Source organism: Rhamphochromis longiceps, linkage group LG1 (genome assembly GCF_057381845.1).
Source record: "Rhamphochromis longiceps isolate RC_006_pf linkage group LG1, R_longiceps_female_GT1.1, whole genome shotgun sequence".
NCBI lineage: Eukaryota > Metazoa > Chordata > Actinopteri > Cichliformes > Cichlidae > Rhamphochromis > Rhamphochromis longiceps.
The window spans coordinates 20,693,740-20,715,110 of NC_140557.1; the positions used below are offsets into that span (position 1 = coordinate 20,693,740).

The 21,371-nt window shown below is 40.7% G+C and overlaps 1 protein-coding gene across 1 annotated transcript; it reads right to left on the bottom strand.

Moving 5' to 3' along the window:
• Nucleotides 1-1,869: 1,869 nt before the first annotated feature.
• LOC146678655 (polycystin-1-like protein 2) lies at nt 1,870-20,592 on the bottom strand. Its single transcript, XM_085402132.1, has 41 exons — nt 20,255-20,592; nt 19,515-19,673; nt 19,235-19,423; nt 18,015-18,125; nt 17,684-17,831; nt 17,369-17,598; nt 16,870-17,280; nt 16,643-16,770; nt 16,390-16,537; nt 15,772-15,970; nt 15,563-15,674; nt 15,341-15,482; nt 15,006-15,233; nt 13,986-14,128; nt 13,701-13,880; nt 13,450-13,587; nt 12,849-12,995; nt 12,634-12,758; nt 12,438-12,558; nt 11,914-12,042; nt 11,610-11,835; nt 10,534-10,724; nt 10,205-10,435; nt 9,932-10,033; nt 9,606-9,784; nt 9,374-9,520; nt 9,071-9,270; nt 7,833-8,056; nt 7,524-7,740; nt 6,977-7,443; nt 6,634-6,730; nt 6,372-6,512; nt 6,104-6,289; nt 5,493-5,823; nt 4,703-4,836; nt 4,482-4,609; nt 4,217-4,377; nt 2,913-3,123; nt 2,677-2,778; nt 2,459-2,590; nt 1,870-2,312 (listed from the first exon to the last, which is right to left on the bottom strand). Exons 1-41 carry the CDS (start codon nt 20,574-20,576, stop codon nt 2,145-2,147), a joined length of 7,485 nt encoding a protein of 2,494 aa, XP_085258258.1. The 5' UTR covers nt 20,577-20,592; the 3' UTR covers nt 1,870-2,144.
• Nucleotides 20,593-21,371: the final 779 nt, after the last annotated feature.

The following is a 21,371-nucleotide window of genomic DNA, read 5'->3' on the forward strand; positions in this document are numbered from 1 at the left end:
TGTAAAGATGCCCCAGAGACAATCCAGCACATAACAGCAGGGTGCAAGATGCTAGCAGGCAAGGCATACATGGAACGCCATAACCAAGTGGCCGGCATAGTGTACAGGAACATCTGTGCCGAGTATAACCTGGAAGTCCCGAGGTCAAAATGGGAGATGCCCCCAAGGGTGGTGGAGAATGACCGAGCTAAGATCCTGTGGGACTTCCAGATACAGACGGACAAAATGGTGGTGGCTAACCAACCGGACATAGTGGTGGTAGACAAACAGAAGAAGATGGCCGTAGTGATCGATGTAGCGGTTCCGAATGACAGCAATATCAGGAAGAAGGAACACGAGAAGCTGGAGAAATACCAAGGGCTCAGAGAAGAGCTCGAGAGGATGTGGAGGGTGAAGGTAACGGTGGTCCCCGTGGTAATCGGAGCACTAGGTGCGGTGACTCCCAAGCTAGGCGAGTGGCTCCAGCAGATCCCAGGAACAACATCGGAGATCTCTGTCCAGAAGAGCGCAGTCCTGGGAACAGCTAAGATACTGCGCAGGACCCTCAAGCTCCCAGGCCTCTGGTAGAGGACCCGAGCTTGAAGGATAAACCGCCCGCAGGGGCGTGCTGGGTGTTTTTTATATATATATATATATATATATATATATATATATATATATATATATATATATATATATATATATATATATATGGAGATATATATATATATATATATATATATATACATATATATATATATATATATATATATATATATATATGGAGATGATCTCTGATGTAATTCTGACCCAATTTATATGCAAATTGTTGTATGGTGGGGCCAAAAAGCTTTCCAGGTTATTTTGATCCTATCCTTCATCAAGCTCCTCTCCCACTATCTCCATATTGTTGGCTTCTGGCCTTGATAGAAAGTGAAAAGTCCTTAGCAGCTTGCTGCTTGTTTGCTTCCAGCCCTGAGGATCCCTGTAGTGCCACAATTCAATTCAAAGGCTTAAAATCAAGCCTGGTCAGCTACAGCAAGCACACAGCACCTAGGGAACCTTCAGGTCTTCAAGTCATCAGTACCGTTGCTGGCATGTTTTCAAAAGACACTTTAACATTTTAAATGTAATATTTGATTCTTTTTCTCATTTTAACATTTTTGGTGTTGTTGGTAAAGACCCAGTGACAGAGGAATTGTCTAAAGCAGTCTGTATCCGTCTATCTATCCATTCATAGGTTATAAATCTCACTCAAAGAGCTGAGACAGACAAAATTTACATCTGCAGGTGATGTAGAACTACCAGTTATCCCAGACTAGATGACAGGAGAGAAAGAAAATTTGACTTTTACATTAATGCACATTAGAGCAACAAAAGAATTTCAGTTGTCCGGTAATATGAACTGCATACTGGTATTTATGGTTCACTGATCTATGGATTTTTACCATATGCACTGTGTGGAAGAAGACATTATGTGGGTTTGAAGTGTCTTAAATTCCCTTTTTTGTAGCTTGAATGGATAAGACTTCACGCGATAACGTCTTTAAGAGGTCTTGAAGATGCTATGAGCAGTCTAAAGAACTTGCACATTAACTGGAATGTTCTGTGCTCTGCTCTCTTGTGTATGTTGTCTAAACTTGTGTTATATGAGATGCTCTTACAGGAATTGGTCATGGGGATATAATGCTAAGCACAACACAGTGCTCAGTATATTACTATTAACTACTGGGCATGGCTGCTGACTACTGGACAGTAATGACAGTATTGATTAGCCTTGCCAGGGTAATGCCAGTGCAAGTTTCCACTAATATCCATGAGTACCTATATGGAATAAATGCATATTGTCCACGATTTAGTCACATAAATACTAATTTATTTCCTTTATCACAACAAACTGCATTCTACGTACAATGCCTCATATGTGGATAAAATAAGGATCGCCTCAGTTTCTAGCATCTGCAGTGCATCAGCTTCTCGTACAATGGTTCCAGCTCTGCAGCAGCACAGAAAAATGCTAATACAGACACTTGGAAGGGTTAAAATATTGCGTTACAAAGCAACAACAACATGACAACTAAATCATGCTAATGAAGGCAAGCAGGAACTAAAGCAAAGCATTTGATGGGTATCACAATGTTAACCTTCTATCCCTGTCCCACTTATCATCCATCATGAATATTCCCAGAAGAAATAGTTGAGAGTGTGTTATTCGGCGCAGACGACGTGTCTGGCGTCCCGGTCAGGCCGTCTCCTTCTTTCTTACATTTGATTCCAAACAAACTGCAGATTTTCATTAGCATCAGGTCCACAATCTCATCCTCTTCTGACGGCTGCAAGAACAGTGAGCATTCAGTATAACTCAAGGATTATTAATTCATCTCAGGTCATTAAAAACAAAAACATGTTAACAATCAGGTCTCTACTGGAACTGAACAATAACACCAGCAGCATTTCAGACATGGTGTGGGTGAGTTACCTTGTGATGTATCTGCTCCTGAGTGAATGCCACCAGAATGACGGAGATGAAGAGGTTCAGCACCACAAAGGTCATAAACACGATGCAGGACCCGATGAGGAAAGCACCGAGCACTGGATTGTAATTTAGTACCTGTGGGACCAGAAGCAAGAACTATAGTGAAGGAGGATGAGCAGCAAAAGTGAGCTGTGGTTGAATTATGATTGTCTCATACTGACCTCTTCATAGTTAAAAATACCAAGCTGCAAGCTGACCATGGTCTGCACAGCATCAAGCAGAGTCCGATAGGAGTACAGCTTCCAGCCATACATCAGGTTAGACTGGAAAATAGAAAGTTCACCTCTGTGTCAGTGACCACCTTTAAATGACTTCTATTTCACAAAGTAAACATAAAACAGAGAGAGAAACATGGACTCCAGCAGCATGTTGATGTTAAGCGTGGGAAACTCCTCACAGCAATAGAGTAGGCCAGAAACATGATGGTCATGACCACCAGGAAGCCTGAAATATCAGTCCAAGCTCGCTGCAGTGTGGCTGTAATCATGTGCAGCTTGGGGTTCAGTCTCAGCAGGTGCCACAGTTTGACTGTAGCCAGCAGTACCAGAAAGGCAATCAGATATCCAAGCACTGCATCGGCCTTGGCTGTTTCATGGAAACTGACGAACCTGGACAGAGCAGAAACAGAAAGAAAATGACTTATTTTCTTTAAATTGTTTTATTTTTAAAGCCTTTATTGCTCACTGTAGAATACAAATAAATATTTTCACCATCACAATCATAAATCAAGATTTAAAATGTCATATAGCACAGTTACTCTTGATGTGGATTGCATGTATGTTTTCGTTTCCTTAAGGTGATCTTTCTCCATCTGCACACATTTTTATCTTATGTGCACCAGTTATTTTTGTTATGTCATCTTGTACACACAAGATTAAAAACTTACCAGTTAAAAATGAATTAAAGTGGACCTCTGATGCTCATTTCCAACTCCACATCAGTCCTGAACTCTATTTAGACAGCCTCACTTGATTCACAGTTAAAAATAATCCTCTCACACGTTAAGTCTTTGTTGTGGACACTCTTCGGCTGAGTAGTTATCCCTATTATATTTCTTTGAAGTCCGCTTGAAATCCATCACCCGGGGTGGATGTGTTGTTGGTGTAATGTAAATTCTCTATGGACGAGCCCACGTGGTCACAAAAAGCAGACAGACACACAAACATCCACACGGACCCTAGCGCTCGCTGTCTAATGATGAGGTTGTCCTCACCCTGATCTGAGCAGACCTGGGGGATAGATGGGGAAGATATATTCAAGGCTTTACACTAGACCTTTGTAAAGCCCTTCAATTCATCCACTGTCAAAAACAAACAATTTTAGCTCCCTTTCCCATCCCTATAAAGATAAAAAACTCTCTGAAACAGACCATTTAAACCTGAAGCCTGAGCTTTTGGCTCACAGGGATTACACACACACACACACACACACACACACACACACACACACACACACACACACACACACAAATGATTTGTTTTAGCTAAAATTAGTGTTCCCAAACTACCAGTAGCACAGCATGATGTATGCACTCTCTGCCAAAGTGAATTCGTTTCATCAATGCATGGTCATGCTACTGGAGAGCCACTAAATTGTGACCTTGCATGCTGAGAAATAGAAAAAAACCTGATTTGTGCAGCTCCTGGTGGGCAGAGCAATACATAAGTGGTTCATAAACTCACAGCATTTCTTATTGCTTACTGCTCTTTGTTGTTCTGGTAATAGTTCATGTCTCTGTTCCCGAGTAAAGTCCTCTTGATGAAAACACACAGGGCGCTCCAGCTGAGAATGATGATCGCCAACTCGAGCAGGTTCCACTTATTCTTGAAATAAGTCCATTTCTGTTTCCTCATCAACTTTCCCTGTAAACACATAGGAAACAGAATCAGGTGAGCATATTTACTGTATAACTTCACTTGTAATAACTTATATTTATATTAGCAAAGAAAAGATAAAGCTTGTGCACCTGAACAAACATGTAATAGATGATGAAAAGAAAGTAGATGATTTCAGAAGCCACGACAAAGATGTGAAGGCCACCGGTCGACTGGTAAAGACGCACAGTCTGAAGTTCACTGCAGAACTGGAACGCTCCTGTTAGAAACACGGTATGACAGATTAGGTGGTTCTCATAACGGTTGAGGATTTGTGCAACTCACACAGAATATCTACATCTGGTCTACTTACCTGTTGCTGTGGTCTCCAGCATGAGTGTGACGATGCAGAAGAGGTTGACATTGGCATTGTACACAGTGAACTCAACAAAGATTGCTTGGGTGTACACGTCAAACCAGGTGTTCTCATAAAGGTACTGAAGGGTTCTACAGCAGCAACGATAAACGAAGTAATTTACAGATTTTGTACTTTAAAACGTGACTCAAGACTAACAGTTCTTTCCTACGAGGATAAAAAAGACAAATCAGAACCAGTCAGGGACACAAGATAGTTTTTTCTATCTGCAGAAATTTAGATTTGCCAGTATAAATGGGATCTTCTGACCAGCAAGGGCAAAGCATCTATCAGTGTTAAGAGATATGACACTGATTAAGTCAGCTCAGGAGGAGATGGTTGAAAACCTGCCTGCTGCTACATGCTGCAACTGTGAGCAGGCTAAAGTAGCCCAAAGTGTAGCATAGATGTGATTTATAAAGTGAATATTCATTGAGAAGAGTATCAGCTGAGCCATGTGGATGTGGATCTTTTTTTGAGAAGCAAATTACTTATTTGGTCATAATAGTCATATTTCTGGAGACCAATGCAATGGCTCCTGTCTACTCATCATACATTTAAGTTTACTTTGTCTTAATAAGAGTAATTAAACCTGCAACCCACAAGTTACAACTGCAATTATTATGTATGAAACAATATTTTAATTTTAATATTTTTATTTGATAAATGCTCTGAATTCTAAATATTTTCAGTTTACTCTTTATACCATTTAAGTGCAATAATGTCACCCGCAATTAAAATTAACTACCTGCTGGAGTTTTGGAAATCTGGCCCCAGATCCATCACAAACCCTCCTCCTCTGTAGAGCTTCACATTGCCCCAGATGGGGTAGGCCCTCAGTTTACGCTGAGACTTGTACTTCCACGGGTCGTGAATGTTCGTTGAAGCATTACGACCTACAGGTCGAGTCCAACCTGGGCCGTAGGAGCCCATGTCCTCCAGCTCCCATGAGTACGGAGTGTGACAGTCCGGGATAGACTCCTGCATGGATCGAGCTATGTGGCAAGAGTTTTTCTGCACCCTCACCTGGCGGAGACGAGCGTTGCCCACAAGCCTTGAGTTTCCATCAGTGATAAATCCTGGTACCAATTTCCAAATGACAAGAAGAAATTTTAATGAATCTTTATGCTTTACTACATAAATATAGAGTTAGTTTCACATGGGTAATATTGTTAAATTCTCAGGAGTTGTTTAATATCTTGTATTTAATTGTTACATTTTTAAAATTGTTTTTAATTAAGATAAGCTTCAGCTATTTATTTAAAAAAAACTATCAAAACTAAACTAAAAGATTTTCAAATTTCATAAGGGATTCATGTAAAACATTCTGTGTGCCAATTAGCGTCACTGATATTTGACCTGGGTACTCTCCAAACAAGTTGCTCAGCAGAGTCGTGTTTGCCCAGTTGAACACATCTTGAATGCTCATTGTGTCTGAGATGCCTTTGCTGAAGCTCTTGCGAATGTGTTGAGTCAGAAAGTAGCCGTTGGGGTCCCTCTGACCGTATGCCACCAGGAGTAACATCCACATAAATCCCGTATAGACTGCAACAAAAACAGATCCCTTACATCAGTTTGTTAAAATGTTAGTTCCTGTTCTTGCTTTGAATCAAAGTGGTTTCCTCACCGACAATCTCCCGTATGAGTGCAAAGACTTTTTGCTCTTTAATCATGTTGTTCCGCATCTTCTCGATATCAGTGGGAGGTGGTGGTTTATAGAAACTGCAGGTGCTGTCTCTTCTTGCTGCCTGGACTGCATCCGGATTGTCTGGGGAAGGATTTTAGATTTTAGATGCATTGCATTTTTTGTTCTTCAACACAAAACAATGCAAAAGATGCAATGCAAAATTAAAAAAGAAAAAAAAAACAAGGATACAAAATAAAACTACCTGGGCTTCTGAGACTTTCTTCTATGGCTGGTTCTCCGTATTCCTCCTGGTCAACTTTCTTCAGGACGAGGGCAAAGAAAGCAGCAAATCCAAGAACCTGCAGCAAAAGATAGAGAGATTGACCTACAGACTCTCCCATTTAAAAATGGCTTGTCTAGAGTGGATTGTCTTCAGAAAATGTAACAGTAATTGCAGTATACAGGTAAATCAGTGCAGTATTTCGCACAAAAACGGATTTGATATTGTTTAGTAATTTTCTAAAATTGAATAAAATGTCAGTTAAAAAAATCTTCTAAAGTGGGCTAAAATCTTCTGCTCCTACATATACTGTAATGTTTCTCACCTTTAAAGGCTGGGTGATAAAAAGACTCTCAAAAAAGGAGACCACCATGGAAATAAGCCAGCTTATAGAACGGTCTTTCCCGTAAGTCAGCCCATACATCATAGTGAAGTATCCTGACACACCACTGGTTGCGATCACCAGTATCCACCCGATAAACACAAACCACCACGGCAGCCCTCCTTGGCAGCATTTCTTCTTCCCACCAAGACTCTCCTCTGGCCCGGGTAAACAGCTGAGCTTGTCTCCATCCAGGATTGACATGGGTAGGTGGTATTCCAGAAGCCCCTTCATTCCATGAACTTGCTGCATGGCTCGGTTGTAGCTGTCTGGATTTGGAAACTGAGAAGGTCCCAACATACCAAGCTCCTTCTCGATAAGCTGCAGTTGCCTGTACAGGTACCGGCTCTTGTTGCTCTTCTTCTGGGCTAGATCTAAAGTTTTTTCAGAGCCCTCCCACACACTGGTTTCTGTCCAAGCAAACACACAAAGAAGGACATCAATTATATATAGAATTTAAAAGCATTTATAATATTATAGTGCAGTTTACCTTGCAGATTCACCGCACCCAAACTAAGGATCATAGCTTGATCTTTTTTAGAAGAATCAGTGCAGAAGTCTTCAGCGGCTTGGTTTTGCTGTCTGATGATGTCCTCCACCAGAGACAGCAGACTGTTGATGTCAGCCTGCTGACCGTGATGGAGCTCCAGATGTGGCAGTGGGCTCTTCATGGCCTTTGAGAGAGACTGAGCAATTCTTTTTATGTCCTAATCAAGAAACCACACCAAGCTCTTCAGACATGGAGAACAAAATATTTACTGGTACTACACTGAAGAGGTACAAATAACATAAACTTCACCTTCATCACGTTATCTGGTGTGATGTCCTTTATCTCTTTCTGTGGGGACGACGTCTGTGAGGGAGAAACTCGGACAGTCTTCCCCTGTTTTGCATCTGCTTTGGTGGTTTTCTCTCGAGGACGAGTGTTTCTGAAGATACTCACGATGAGCAGATTGATGGGGAACATGATGATTGAACTTTGAACTCCAATCATAACCTGTTGCCAGGTAAACTCGATGTGACCTGCCAAGTTAAAGTCTTACTTTGAATTGGGTTTTAAGGAACACTGATGAAAGATTAAATCTTTTTATGTTGGTCTTACTTACTCCTGCTACCAAATCTTTTGTAAAAAATCAATCAGATATTCTTCTTTTCGTTTGCACGTATGTAAAATGTGTAAATCTTGTCAGTTTTGACGATGCATAGACTTGAAGGTAAGGAAATGTGCAATTAAAGAAAAGCTTTTAATACTGAAAACTAAGTGTAAGTCCAAACAAACAAGTGAGCAAAGTAATCTGGGACCAAACCACAAAAAAAGCGAAGACGGGGCTACAAATATGCAACAGAGTTATAGACAAACAAGACACAGGTGAGGGCTGGATGTATGAGAAAGTTTTTAACAACAGGTAAAATCAGGGAGGAGCAGACCTGATCCATCCATAAAGGATTCCATTAAGCAGGAAGTCAGGGATGCAGAAGGAGCGAGCGCATAAACAAAGAAACGGGAATACAGACTGGGAAACAGACTAAAATCAAGCCATGAACTGAAATAAAATGTTAGAACAAACTGAAACACATCGTAACACTCAATTCTAAAACCTGAACTGGGAACAGGGCCCCCAAAACTGAACCAAACAAGAAACAAAACACTAGAATTCATGGAGAGTGTAATAAAATGAATGCAGGAATCCAAAACTCACATGAGCATCATGAGCATCAAACTCCACATCAACCATGAGATTTCTCTTCACATCAAAATCAAAATATTTGAACCTGTTGTGTTTATTGAATCTTGTAACAAATTATTTAACAAAAAGTATTTAAACATCAATTTGCATATATGAATTTTAATTTGCATAATTTGCTGCATGTGTCTGATTGTATTCATAAAGTTTTTAACAAAATAAAAAATTACACTTATGATGCAGAAGTATCAAAAACTCTTGGATTAAATATTAAACACTTTGCATTACAAAATTACTTACCTACTGTTGTTTTTCAGCTTTGTGAAAGCTTTGTGTACATTTTGTTACTTACCCAGGTCCATCGTCTGCTCAGAGGGGTCTGTGGGGATGCCCCAGAACATGATGCTGGTCAGCATGGTGCACAGCAGTAAGGAAAAACAGCAGGACACTCGCTGCACACGTGTGAAAGTGCTGCACGGAGGTCGACTAATGACAGAGAACCAGATGTGGCCGTCACGGAAATCCTTGGCTGTCTTCATGAAGAACAGATTACTAAAAAGTTTTTAAGAAAAGTGATTCAAGAAATTAAAGTCAAGAAAACAAACTCCAAAAACAGAGTGGATTCAAAATCCCTTGAATAAATGACAAGTCTCACCTAAATCTCTTTAGATCCACCTCCGTTGCTACTGGGAATACCTTGTCGAGAGTGCACTCTTCCATATCTACAGCCAGCCAGGAGTTACAGAGAAAGTGCCACTTTTGACCAGTCTCCAGATCCTGCACCATCACTTTGCTAACATACCTGCACATTGATTGAAGTATAGATCCTCAAAAATATTGATACAGCTCAAGCTTATCATTAGCCTTTTTCCCTTTGACCCACGTACCACGCAGGGTGATCTCCTGAGTTGTCGTGCCACAGTCTTATGCTCTGCAGCTCTCCAAGAGAAAAGTGTGTGGTCAGCAGAAACATGTCCCCCCCACCTCTCTCAAACACAGGCTTCTCCGAATCTGTCAGGTGGTGGGGCTCACTTTCTCCCTCTGTACCCAGCAGAGTTATGGTTACCTAAAATAAAAAAATAACTAAATGGTTAGTCGAGGCTTGGATGGTGAGAGCCATCAGAATACCGCAATCATACGTTGTTCAACAAAAACATCAGATGGGTTTTGCCTTTGCTGTGAGTCCATCCAAGTCTGCATCAACATCACTGACCTGAGAGGAAGTGGATGCCCCATGTCGGTGTCCTGTGTTAATACTCAGCAGGTAACGATACTGAGCCAAGGGGTCGTTGTCCTCAAGAACTGTTATCTTGACCTGGAAGTGGATGCAATGGGGCAACGTTTAGGATTTTTTTTTTTTTTTTAAAAACATGATGGTAAAATTTTAATTTCAAGACAAAATTAAAGTAAAATCAAGATGAAACATTGAAGGTTAGCATGAAATTCTTAAAAGCAAAAGGTGTAAACTGGTGAAGCTCTACTTTACCTTGACTGAATCTTGCATGTCTTTCCTGCGCGCCCATACCACCACCAATAGATAAGCACAAAAAATGGCTCCGACAAAACACACCACAACGGGGTTGTTTGTGAATGTAGCAAAAAGTTCAGCGGTGCGTGACACATCCACTAAGTTAGGCATGACAAAGAAGGAGCTGCCAAAGAAAGTCAAGTGGTTACAGAGACACTGAGTGACCAAAGGTGTGGTGAGTGGACCAACCTGTGAACAAAACAGGAAGCCAGGTGATCAAACCTCACACTCCACATTTTAAGGAAGTAATAATGCAATCAGTTTGGATGTGATTTTTTTCCACCTACCCTGCAGCCATCCTCACTCCAAAAAGACCCAGTTTCATTCCAGTATTTGCACTGGGCAGCGATGGAGATGACAGTGACACTGGCGTTGATGGATTTGATTCCTGGCTCTACAATGGGCTTTATAACAAGGTAGTGCACACCAACATCATCTGTTCTGTCTTTGGGACTCAGCACCCAAGTAAATTTTTCTTCTGTGTTATAACAGAGAGACAGAGATAATTTTAAGAAGACTCATTCTAACTTTAACCATAATTACTGCTTGCATAACCTTAATGCTTAATCCTTGTCTTCATGAGGTAGAGATGCCCTCATAATGTGGCTCTGGTTCCCACAATTTGAGAGCTATCTTCAACTTAATGCAGATTTACATCCACACTATACTATACAGTACATTATTCACCATGCATGACCACACAGGAATGGGATCTACTGTTATTTGTTATCTGCAAAGTATGAAAAGGATGTTTGTTCTGCAGTCACGTGAAAAAGAAAGCTACCACACCCGACAAGAGCTTGTAGAACCACCTTTAGCTGCAGTAACTTAAAAATAATCACTTTCTGCTAGGCTTCATTGATCTCTGATGTAATTTTGGCTCAGTCTTCTTTACAATGGTTCTTCATTTCATTTTTAGGCATTAGTTTATGCACAGCTCTTTTGAGGTCCCACCACAGCATTTCAATCAGGCTGAGGTTTGGTTTTAGGCGTTTGTGCTGATATCCTGCGTGTTTTAATCAAACATGGTGCTGCACTTTGGTCTCATCTCTTTAAACATTCTTCCAGAACTCTTGTGGTTTGTTCAGATGAAACTTTGTAGCCCTAAGCTGTGCTGTCATGTTCTTTCTGAGAGAAGAGGTTTTCTCCTGGAAACCCCTCCAAAACAAGCTAAAAAGGCTCATTCAGTCTTTTTCTAATTGTGCTGTCCTAAACTTTAACATGGCAGTACGCAAAAGAAGTGTTTGTGTTATCATGATACTTAGGGATGTCGGTTATTTTAAGAAAAAGAAGCCCAGATAAAAAAGAATTTACATTAATTATATGCAACCCTAATATTCTTTTCTAAAAACTAAATACTGACCTTCTCTCGCGCTCTCTATAGGGATCTTTGTCTTGGCTACATAATCCTTATCACTTGGATAATCTTTATATCCCAGGAAGAGCATGAAGGAAATGTCTTCAGAAGGCTCAGTTTTCAGCACCAGTGTTACATCCGGAGAGGGAACATCAATTATTAATGTGCTGAAATTGGCGAGGTCCAGGACTGTGCTGTTCTCCTGTCCACTGTCAAGCCGGGGTAGGAGAATCTGAAACTCCAGAAAAGACATCATGCCCCAAATGCTTCTTAACTAAAGTAAATAAAAGTATCTCTTATACAATAGTACCTCTATCTCTTCAGGTAAGTTCTCAACAAGAATGACATTGCCATTCACTCTGGTGAGGGAAACGGATCCCACAGTTCCTGTGATGTTCTCCTCCTTCCAAGAATATGGATTCTTCTCAAAACTCATCATCTAGAAAGTAGGTAATACAATAAATAGAGGCTCAGATGATTTTGGTGAAGCCTTTTTTTTCCATCTACAAAACTTTGCTTTTGCTTTCTGAAAACACCTTTTCCTTCTCGCTTTTATTTCTATGATTTTACTTGTTTGTAATTCTTTTAAATGGTTCCAACATCTTGTAGTTTACAAAGCCAGAAAAGAGAGATAACCCTACAAATAAGGTGGTCTGTTTGTATCTCTTATTGCTGGAGCTAAAATGATACGTTCATCAAATCTAAACTGTGGACTTTCAGCTATAGGAAAAAACAAATGCTGACTAAAAAAGAAAACTAGAACAGAAAACAGAGAAAAATCTCAAAAATATACTGATGATGATGTCCACTTCCCTCCAGCGTGCAAACACTTACTCTGACGTCCACTGGCTCATCTGGAGAGACAATATGAGGAGGAAGAGCAGGGAAGGAAAAACTCGAGGAGCTGTTTTTCTGAGCATTTATATCCAGCATTTGCATGCTTTCTGGAGAAATCCTGGAGAAGACGGTGTTATAATTATCTTCAGGAATTCTTGAGCACATGTCCAAGTCAGAGCCTGTTATGTCTTACCTGTTCACATACACACTGATTTGACCAGAGTCAATGATGGCAGGCTCTCCGTTCAGCTCTTTGTTATTCAGCAGAGCACTCTGGACATTATTTATCCCAGTCAGAAGAAACTCTGAGACTTTTTTCTAAGGAGAACATGCAACATCTTGTTTGGTAAAGACCGCAGTGGACGTAGGAATGACATCCAGCATGATATGTCATAATTTTGTTCTCACATTTGATGAAACATTCAAAATATTACTGGCTGCTTCAACTATGGGTGCAGCTGCTTGCACCAGTTCTACATCATCTGTGCTCTGCTGATTGATGCTGATACTGTTGAGGGAGGAGCTGAGGTCTACCAACAGAGAACCCGCTTCTTCCTGGAGAGAGGAAATGCAGCAGCAGAAACCACAAAAGGGTCAGTGTTGATTTGCCTTAAGCCTACAAAAAAGGCTTATGATTACACTAAACCTGTAGTTTAAATGGGTATTTAAACTACCCAAATTAAGTATTTAAACTTAATTTGTTGTTGTTTTTTAGCTTGGTGTTGCTGCAAAATATATTCATTGCACAGTTAAATTCAACAGTTGTTCTCAAGAGTCCTACTCAAGAAGTTGACTGACTTTGCATGATTGAATACTGGTTTCACTTAATCCTGCTGTGTTTTACACATCTGTGCCAACGTCACATTTTTAGTCTTTAATCAGCTTTGACTGATTAAAGACTTCAGACTGATCCTTAAATAAATAATGCAAACAGACAGCAGGTATTGTTACAGCCTTATCAAAGCAGGTGGTCTGCACTGCACTTTATTGCATATCTAATGTATTATACTTGAGCAGCAGGACTGAGCTCCTCTGAGCGGTGCGTGAGCCCAGCCACAGCTCTGGCGGTCACTTGCACTTCCTGAGTCGTGTTGCTGGGGCAGTCCTGCAGAACTGTACTCATTCTGGTCAGCATTTGCTCTCTCAGCTGAAAGAGAAGGAAACGATGATTATCATGTTCTCCACTCGCAAGTTGTGGGCCTCGTAAACATCACAGCAGTGTTATCCGGTCCAGTTATAACATTAACTGCATTCTGTTACCTTTGACCGCTCGTCCCTCTGATGTTGGCCACTCACTGTATTCAGCATATCGGAAACAGAAGCAAATATTTGTCCAAGCGCCTCACCGGTGAGCAGACCTTGCTCCTCTAACTGACTCACAGAGTCCTCCACTGCAGACTGGAGAGTGCTAACGGAGGCACTGGAGTCACCTTTCCGTACCTTAAGGTAGAAACACAATAACTGAGGTTATTTAATTAATCATTAGCATTTCTCTAATCTTCCTTTTTGTATTTGAGAAAATGTAATAATTGACTGATGACCAACCTGAGTGATGACAGTTGAAGTTGCTGTTTTTCGCTCATTTTTCACAGTCACCACAACAGACAAACTGTACTTGTTGTTGGCATCGCCGAGAGGCAAGAAGACTGACCTCACCTCATTTGAAGTACTGCATCGTAGATGTGTGCCTAAAGGACAAAAGAAGCAGTTTAGCACGGTTGCACTTGATTCTCAATTACGTACCTACACATTGGTTGATAAAGTATCAAAATGAAAACTAATTTACTTTCTCCGGGGAGTCAACCACCAACTTTTCGAACCACTCCTGTCAAGTATGTGTAGTGGAGAGTAGTGTGAGGACCTGAACGCAGACTGTGAACCATTTATTGTAGGCTGTTGGCAGGTTTATAGCTTATGTTTGGGATTTGTACTAAGAAAACTGAAAACTGTAAACCTAAAGCTAATAACACGCACTAAGTAAGTTTCAAGACAAAGATCATAGACACAGACTTGAGACAGGAAAGAGGAATGGCTCTAAAGGAATGAGGAACTAAGAACAAACTGAATACGCAAAGAGGAAAACACAAGAAAACCATAAACATTAAGCAACCCTGGAATTAAAGAGACTCTTAAATAAATACTAGAAAGTTCAAACTGAGAAATGCTGGGTCAGCTGACCCAGACCACGACGACTCCACCTACTGAGATTTTTTATTTTAAAGCGCTATGATCTAACAAAAAAACATTTCTCAACTGAGCTGTACAATTTGTTTGAACTGATAAAGCAGCAGCTGATGCTGGCACGTGGCCTGAAAATACCACAAAAGCTTTATTTATATTCTGCTCATGAGTTAGTGGCCCCATAGTGTAGTGGTTTACATATTCACTTGGCAAACAAAAGGTCACTAGTTCCAGATATAAAACTGCCAAATCAAACATGTGGTTGCTGTCTGCTGTGGTGACCTCTTGTGGCAAGGGCTAAAAAGCTAAATAAAACTATCAAAACAGAAAAGCTGTGAGATTGCTTTCATCAATAACACTAATTACACTCCACCACACTCTCACCTGTGTTGGTCTTGAAGCAATAGAGACAGCCTGTAGAGCAGAAAGAAGTTGTTTTGCAGGTAATGCCAAAAGCATCGAGCACAGTTCCTGACGGTGGGGAGATGCTACACGAGGGCACTGAGGGATCCATCAGTGCATCAGTTGTGACTACTGAGTTTGTAGGTGGTTCAGTTGGCTCGGGGTCTGGTATCGGAAGTGTGTACTTGACAAACCCCGGCTCCTTCTTGTCTGTTTAAAAAAAAAAAATTAATCAGGTATAATTTGTTTTCTAGACTTTGATCAAAAATGTATTTTAAAAGACACATTCTGTGTCTATCTATGACATGAAAACACACCATAAGCAATTACAGTGATGTTCTGCTGCATGCCCCTTGAGACTTTTAGATATTGGCTGTGAACGGTATATTCAATGTTGCCATCGTGCTTCTCCGTAAGGGGCCGTCTTCCCACTTTGGAGTAGCATCTACCGAGGCTACCCTGAGGAGAACTCATTAGTTATTTCTTGTTTGTCACACCGGTCTATTTAGCCACATTTCCTGTTGTTGTTTCAGACTTACTGTCAAAGGTTTAAGGTCCTCAATATACCAAACTACATGCGGGCAAGTCGTCAAACAGCTCAGTCTTAGCTTTGCCTGGTCATTCACATTTATTGAAGCACAATTATCACAGCTGCAAGAATTAAGAACATAAAGTAACTGGTTGTAGTTCCTGATGCATTTTTGCAATCCTGTACAAATACCATTGTTTCTAATTAAACCCATTTTACCTGATGGTGACATCTGTGAGTTCTTTTGAAGGAACAACAGAGACACATTTAGAAGCTGTTCCAAGTTCAGCCCATTTCCTAAACCAAGTCCTTCTCTTTACTCTTAAAATGTATCTGAACATTTCAAATGGATCTGGGAGGCATTCTCGTTCAATCACATGAGTTTCATCCATTGTTTTGTTTTTGCATTTGCAATCTCCTGTGTGGGAAAAAAAAAGCAGAAACAGTCTCAATATAAGACCACAATAATAATGATGTCATAATAATGCTGTGGTATAGCAAGATGAAGCATAAAACATTTTGTATAAGCAATGCAGTGCAGCATCAGCTCTGTTTGCTAAAACTGCAATCTGACACTATTTTCCGTGCAAATTTTCTTGACTTAGGGCATAATGCACTCTTCTAGGTGTTTCTTGTCTTGTAATGATCACAGATTACAGTTGCAGTTTGATTGTACTGTTGTGTGATTACGTATTTTCCCGATACATCCAAAACAAATTTCACGATGATGCAGTGGCAGAGCTTGTGGGGTTTCAACAAGGATCTGAATGACCAGGTTTCCCTCGACCCATGCATCATATCACAATTTAGTGATCAGTGAATTAGTGTTGTACTTACTGCATTCCCATTCATATGCCAGTTCTTTGCTAGGCAGTGATTCAGTTCCAGTTACTGTCAGTGTAACCCTCTGAGTGTAGTCAACCAAAGTGTCAGGAGTAGCAATTATTTTCAAGTCAGCAGAGTCACTGTCACTCACATTATCTGCCTGGAGATGAAAACAGAGTCATTGTGCTGCAGTCATTTCTGCAACAGGCTACATATTTTGCACAAGTTCCCAGATTATTTCTGTTTAAAATGATATTTTACATACTGTATGTTCATTGGTGCTCGGTGAAAAGTCAGAGTAATTCTGGCAAGCCTCAAGAATCTTGTCTAAGTCCACATCGACATCAGAGGATGAAAGACCATTGGTGGCTCTTACGTTCACTTGCAAAGATCCTTTACCAAAAGAGATCATGTTTAACCAAATCGGGCACAAATCCTATATAACTGGTACTTGTTTTGTCTTAACAGGAGCATGACTCAAGCTTTAAGTACCTTTAAGTGGGCTGGAGAATGTGTAAGTTTGCAAGCCATCAGCGAGCATGTCTCTGCTCTCCGACAGAGTGTCCTCAGCTCCAGTGAGTGTGAAGAGCAGCTCCACGGGGGCTCCTCGCTCCAGTGAAATGTTAATGATGAGATCAGCAGAGTCGGGACATACGTCTTCCTCCGCAATCACAGAGGCCTGCAGGCCTTCAACGGGATGCAGCAGACACAGCTCTAGATGAGCAGACACCGTGCGGGTTGTGACCCTGTTAGATGCAGCTAAGGTGAAGTTGTGGCAACCATGACCGAGCTTCTCCACCATGCTTGCATTCAGGGTAATATTGTGTGGCATTTTTCCGCTGCCCACTGATTGATTTGCGACTAAATGGGCTTCATGATGAATTGTGTAGGAAACATTTGTACCTAGTTACAGAAAATAAGAACAGAATGATCTTCTATTTTTGAGAAATGGACGTATCGTCGCACCCCTTGTGCTGCCAAACTGACTCACCTGCCTCCACTGCAAGTTGGATTTGAACTGGAACATTGAAGAGGGCATTGCATTTAGTGCCACCTGTTGACATATTCTGGCCATTACACATGATCACACTGAAGTCTCCAACTGGCTCCTGAATCGTTATAGACTTCTGAGCTGCGATATTCCAGTCACTGGTAGTGCACTCCACTCCAACCAGGAAGACACCAGGATGTGTGAATTTGTGTATAATTGTGCTCTCCATCCTGTGAAAAAGCAGCAGTGTTTGTGATATAAATAAAGTACTAAGATCCATCTAACATATTTGGTCAACTGCAAATCTTTGCTCACTCTTCTGGGCTGTACGGATCAATAGTGTGGCCATCCCCAGCATTCACTGTGCATGTTAAGTTTCCCTGGAATGGATGAAGGAGCCACTTCACGGTGATGGTGACATTATCGAAGACAGCTGCAAGTTTACTCATCAGCAGCTGAAGCCCTAGGAGGAAATCACACCACTGAATTAGACTTGTGGAAACATACAGTCAAAGATCTTTGCACATAACATCATAAGCACTATGGAATCTGTTTTGATCAGCTGGTCTTTATGAATTTAGGTTGAGTTTAGGCTGATGGGTTTAGTGCAAAAAGTGTATATAAAACAAGAAATCGTGCATCTGACCATTTTTGCAGCGATACTCTGCAGACAGGTAACTTCCCAGCGCCGGACATGGTTCACCAAAAGTGCTCAGATCTACTCCAGCCTGGCAAGCCTGCAGTCCGTGGCAGTGAGCTGCAATAACACATACAGCAAGCCGAGCAAACGGCAATAAAACACACTTTATTTATTAGGGTTTGCACATTAATGATAAGACTTTACAGGCAACGCAGAAAAAGTCACACAAAAAGCAAATAAAAACAATAAATGCTAAAATTGAGTTAGCTAGATAAACAAGTGAGATATAAATATTTATTATTTTAAATAAATGTGTCACGAAATTGGCATTCTTCACCAAGATAAATGGCTATTATCACTTGATCTCTTCAAAGTCAGTCCAGGAAATGCACTCAGTCTCTGATCCCATGAGTGTGGTTGGGACATGTCTCATCCTTCCACTTTATAAGCATTAAACTTCTAGCTATTTGTGTAGCAAATGCAACCTATATGTTGGAAGGCATATTATTTCAACCAAATATTTCAAATACTGGAGTTATTGGAGACTGATCAAGATTTTAAAGGCCTCCCTTCAGAATTTAAGGAGACGGGGAAGGTCCCAAAAAGTATGAATAAGTGTTCCAATCAGATTTCTTGCATCTACCATACATGGGATTTAAATCTAAATAAATCTTGCCCAGGTTGTTTTTGGTAAGGATGTTTAAAAAGAATGCTGCTATTTAATGTTCATACTATCAAATTTCAACATCCTCCTTCTGTATCTACAAGCTTCTGGTGAGACTGCATAAAAGCTTTTTAAAGAGGGAGAAGCTTACTAACCCCTCCAGCATAACTAATACTGCTATGAATATGGATGTAGATTCACTCTACCCATCTTTCACCTCCAACAGGGAGGGATTACACAAATTTAGTTTCTGGCAGTATAACCCCTTTGTCTGCAGTCACAGAGCAATGATGGCTTTTATGTTTTACACGAATCGAGAAACAAAAACATAATAGTATTGATTTTACTAAGTTTTTTCTTGGCTTTTGGATGATGTTGCTTTAATAAAGACAAACACTGCACGCATCAGCAGAATTTACCATTCTAAAATGTAACGAGGTAAATAACTGGTTAAGTAAATGACGAGTAGCCCAACCTATTGTAAACATGTTTTTCTGTTTCTGTATCATAGCTGCCATCAAAAGCTGGATCAAGTCAATTAAAAAGATGTGACCCATAATACCTGTTACATAATCTGTTACATCCATCCAGCTGCACTCTTCCTGGGAAGACGTGGGCGAGGGTGTAAGTTGGGATCGGCAGTAGTGGATTGTTTTACGACCGTAAAAACTGTCATCAATCTCTATAACTTGACCAGAACCACACTGCAGTGTAGCGTTTTGGCCATCACATGCAATTGATCTCCCAGAATCTGCAGGGAGAAAAAACGGAAGAAAATTTACATAAGAAAAAGAAGCAGCATAATTGTATTGTCATATATGAAGTTTTTTAAGCGCGCGTACCAAATTGGCAAATGAAGTTAAATTCCTGGCTGCAGTTTTCTGTAGCTTCCCACTGAAAGCCTGAGTGTCTCAGGACATGCGCGCAGGCTGCTTGATCGTCTGGCAAGTTAACCCAGTTACTGTAACTTACATCTGAGCTGTCCAACCAAGCGAGAACACCTGAAAAAGCACAACAATTACTTTTGATAATCAAGCGAAATGCGGTGGAAATGTTATTACTGCATCCCCATTTGTTTTCTTTCTGACAGTAAAGAACAGACGGGGTGAATAAATGGTAAAGTCTTGTCCTCTGTGAAGGGAAACAAACACACCACTTTAAATCAGGCCTTGTGACAGCCACCCTATTGAATAGTTCAAAAGAGTGACAATTATCTCCCATTACACCTGTTGGCTGAGATATCCAACTGGGCTCCTTTCACTGCGAATGTCAGTAAACAAACACATCACAGTTATTTACAATGCACACACAAGCTGCCCAGTGAGATAGCAGTAGAGGTTATAATGCCTTCATTTCTGAAATTTATGGTGCACTTTGTAATATAATCATTGATCACTTATACCTCTTTTCTGTCAATAAGTGCACCAGAATACTTAATATTTATAGTGTGTTTCAAAGAAGTTCTTGTCTATTATAAAGAAGCAATAATTTTACTAACTTTCTGCAAAACCTTTTTTCTAACTGTTTATGTTAGCACTGAAATGCATACAGTCATAAGAAGTCATTCAGTGCCTCCTCTCACCCTCAGTGGCAGCAGAGTCAAGCGTGAGGTTGGGAGCAGCAGGTGCCACTCCGAGCCACCAGTTCCTGTCAGGCTTCAGGTGCTTCTGAAGGAACTGCTGCGTCTCATCGTTCAGGATAAAGGCCAAGTGTCCTCCGCCTCGCTCACACCATTCCTCAGCACCTCGAAAGGATCGCTGCAGATCCACAAACTCGTAGCACGAGCCATCGAAACCTTCCTGATATTCTGGGCAGGATTGAGCTTCAGTATCGTCCTTGGCGTGACAACTCCAGCAGAGGAAGAAAACCACCAAAGTGAGCGTAGCTGAAGCGGTTCTGTCCATCTCTGAAGCTGAACAGTCTTCAGACTCTCTGGTAGCATCTTGTTTTTAAAGAGTAATGACGTCAGTAGCTCTGACAGGGATGGCTTTCTTGATGGGTGCAGAGCTTTGTATGTGGCCATAATCCTTGGAGTCAAACAAAGCCTGCCTGTGCAGTGAAAAGGGTTAAAAGCTCACTGTCAACAGCCAGATTGCTCCTCTGTCTCCATTACTGCAGAGCTTCACAACCTGCACAGTGAGATAAGCCTCACAGTCATACCTGATGTAACCCCCGTCACTGTGAGCTTGATCTTGTTCAGACTTGTTCACGTTAAAACACACCTTTAAGGATAATCAAAAAAAATTATCGGAGCAATTCTACACTAATGAATTCCCCTGCACAGAAAGCTCTGTATTCTTGAGAGCTGAGATTTTAATTTGTTACGAATCACACTGACAATGACTTCCATCTCTTCAAGGGCAAACAGTCATAGCAAAACAGTAAGTTTGCTTTTTCTACCTGCTGTGACATGTCAAAATGTATTTTGTGGAAAATACCTGGAATTATTCACTTAATGAATAATTAAAGCAATAATTACTTTTTAGTGTGTGCAACCATGTACATAGGTAACATGTGAAGGGACCTCGAGAGCGGAAACAGTTAAAATGTCGATAGATAGATAGATAGATAGATAGATAGATAGATAGATAGATAGATAGATAGATAGATAGATAGATAGATAGATAGATAGATAGATAGATAGATAGATAGATAGATAGATAGATAGATAGATAGATAGATAGATAGATAGGGGTGTC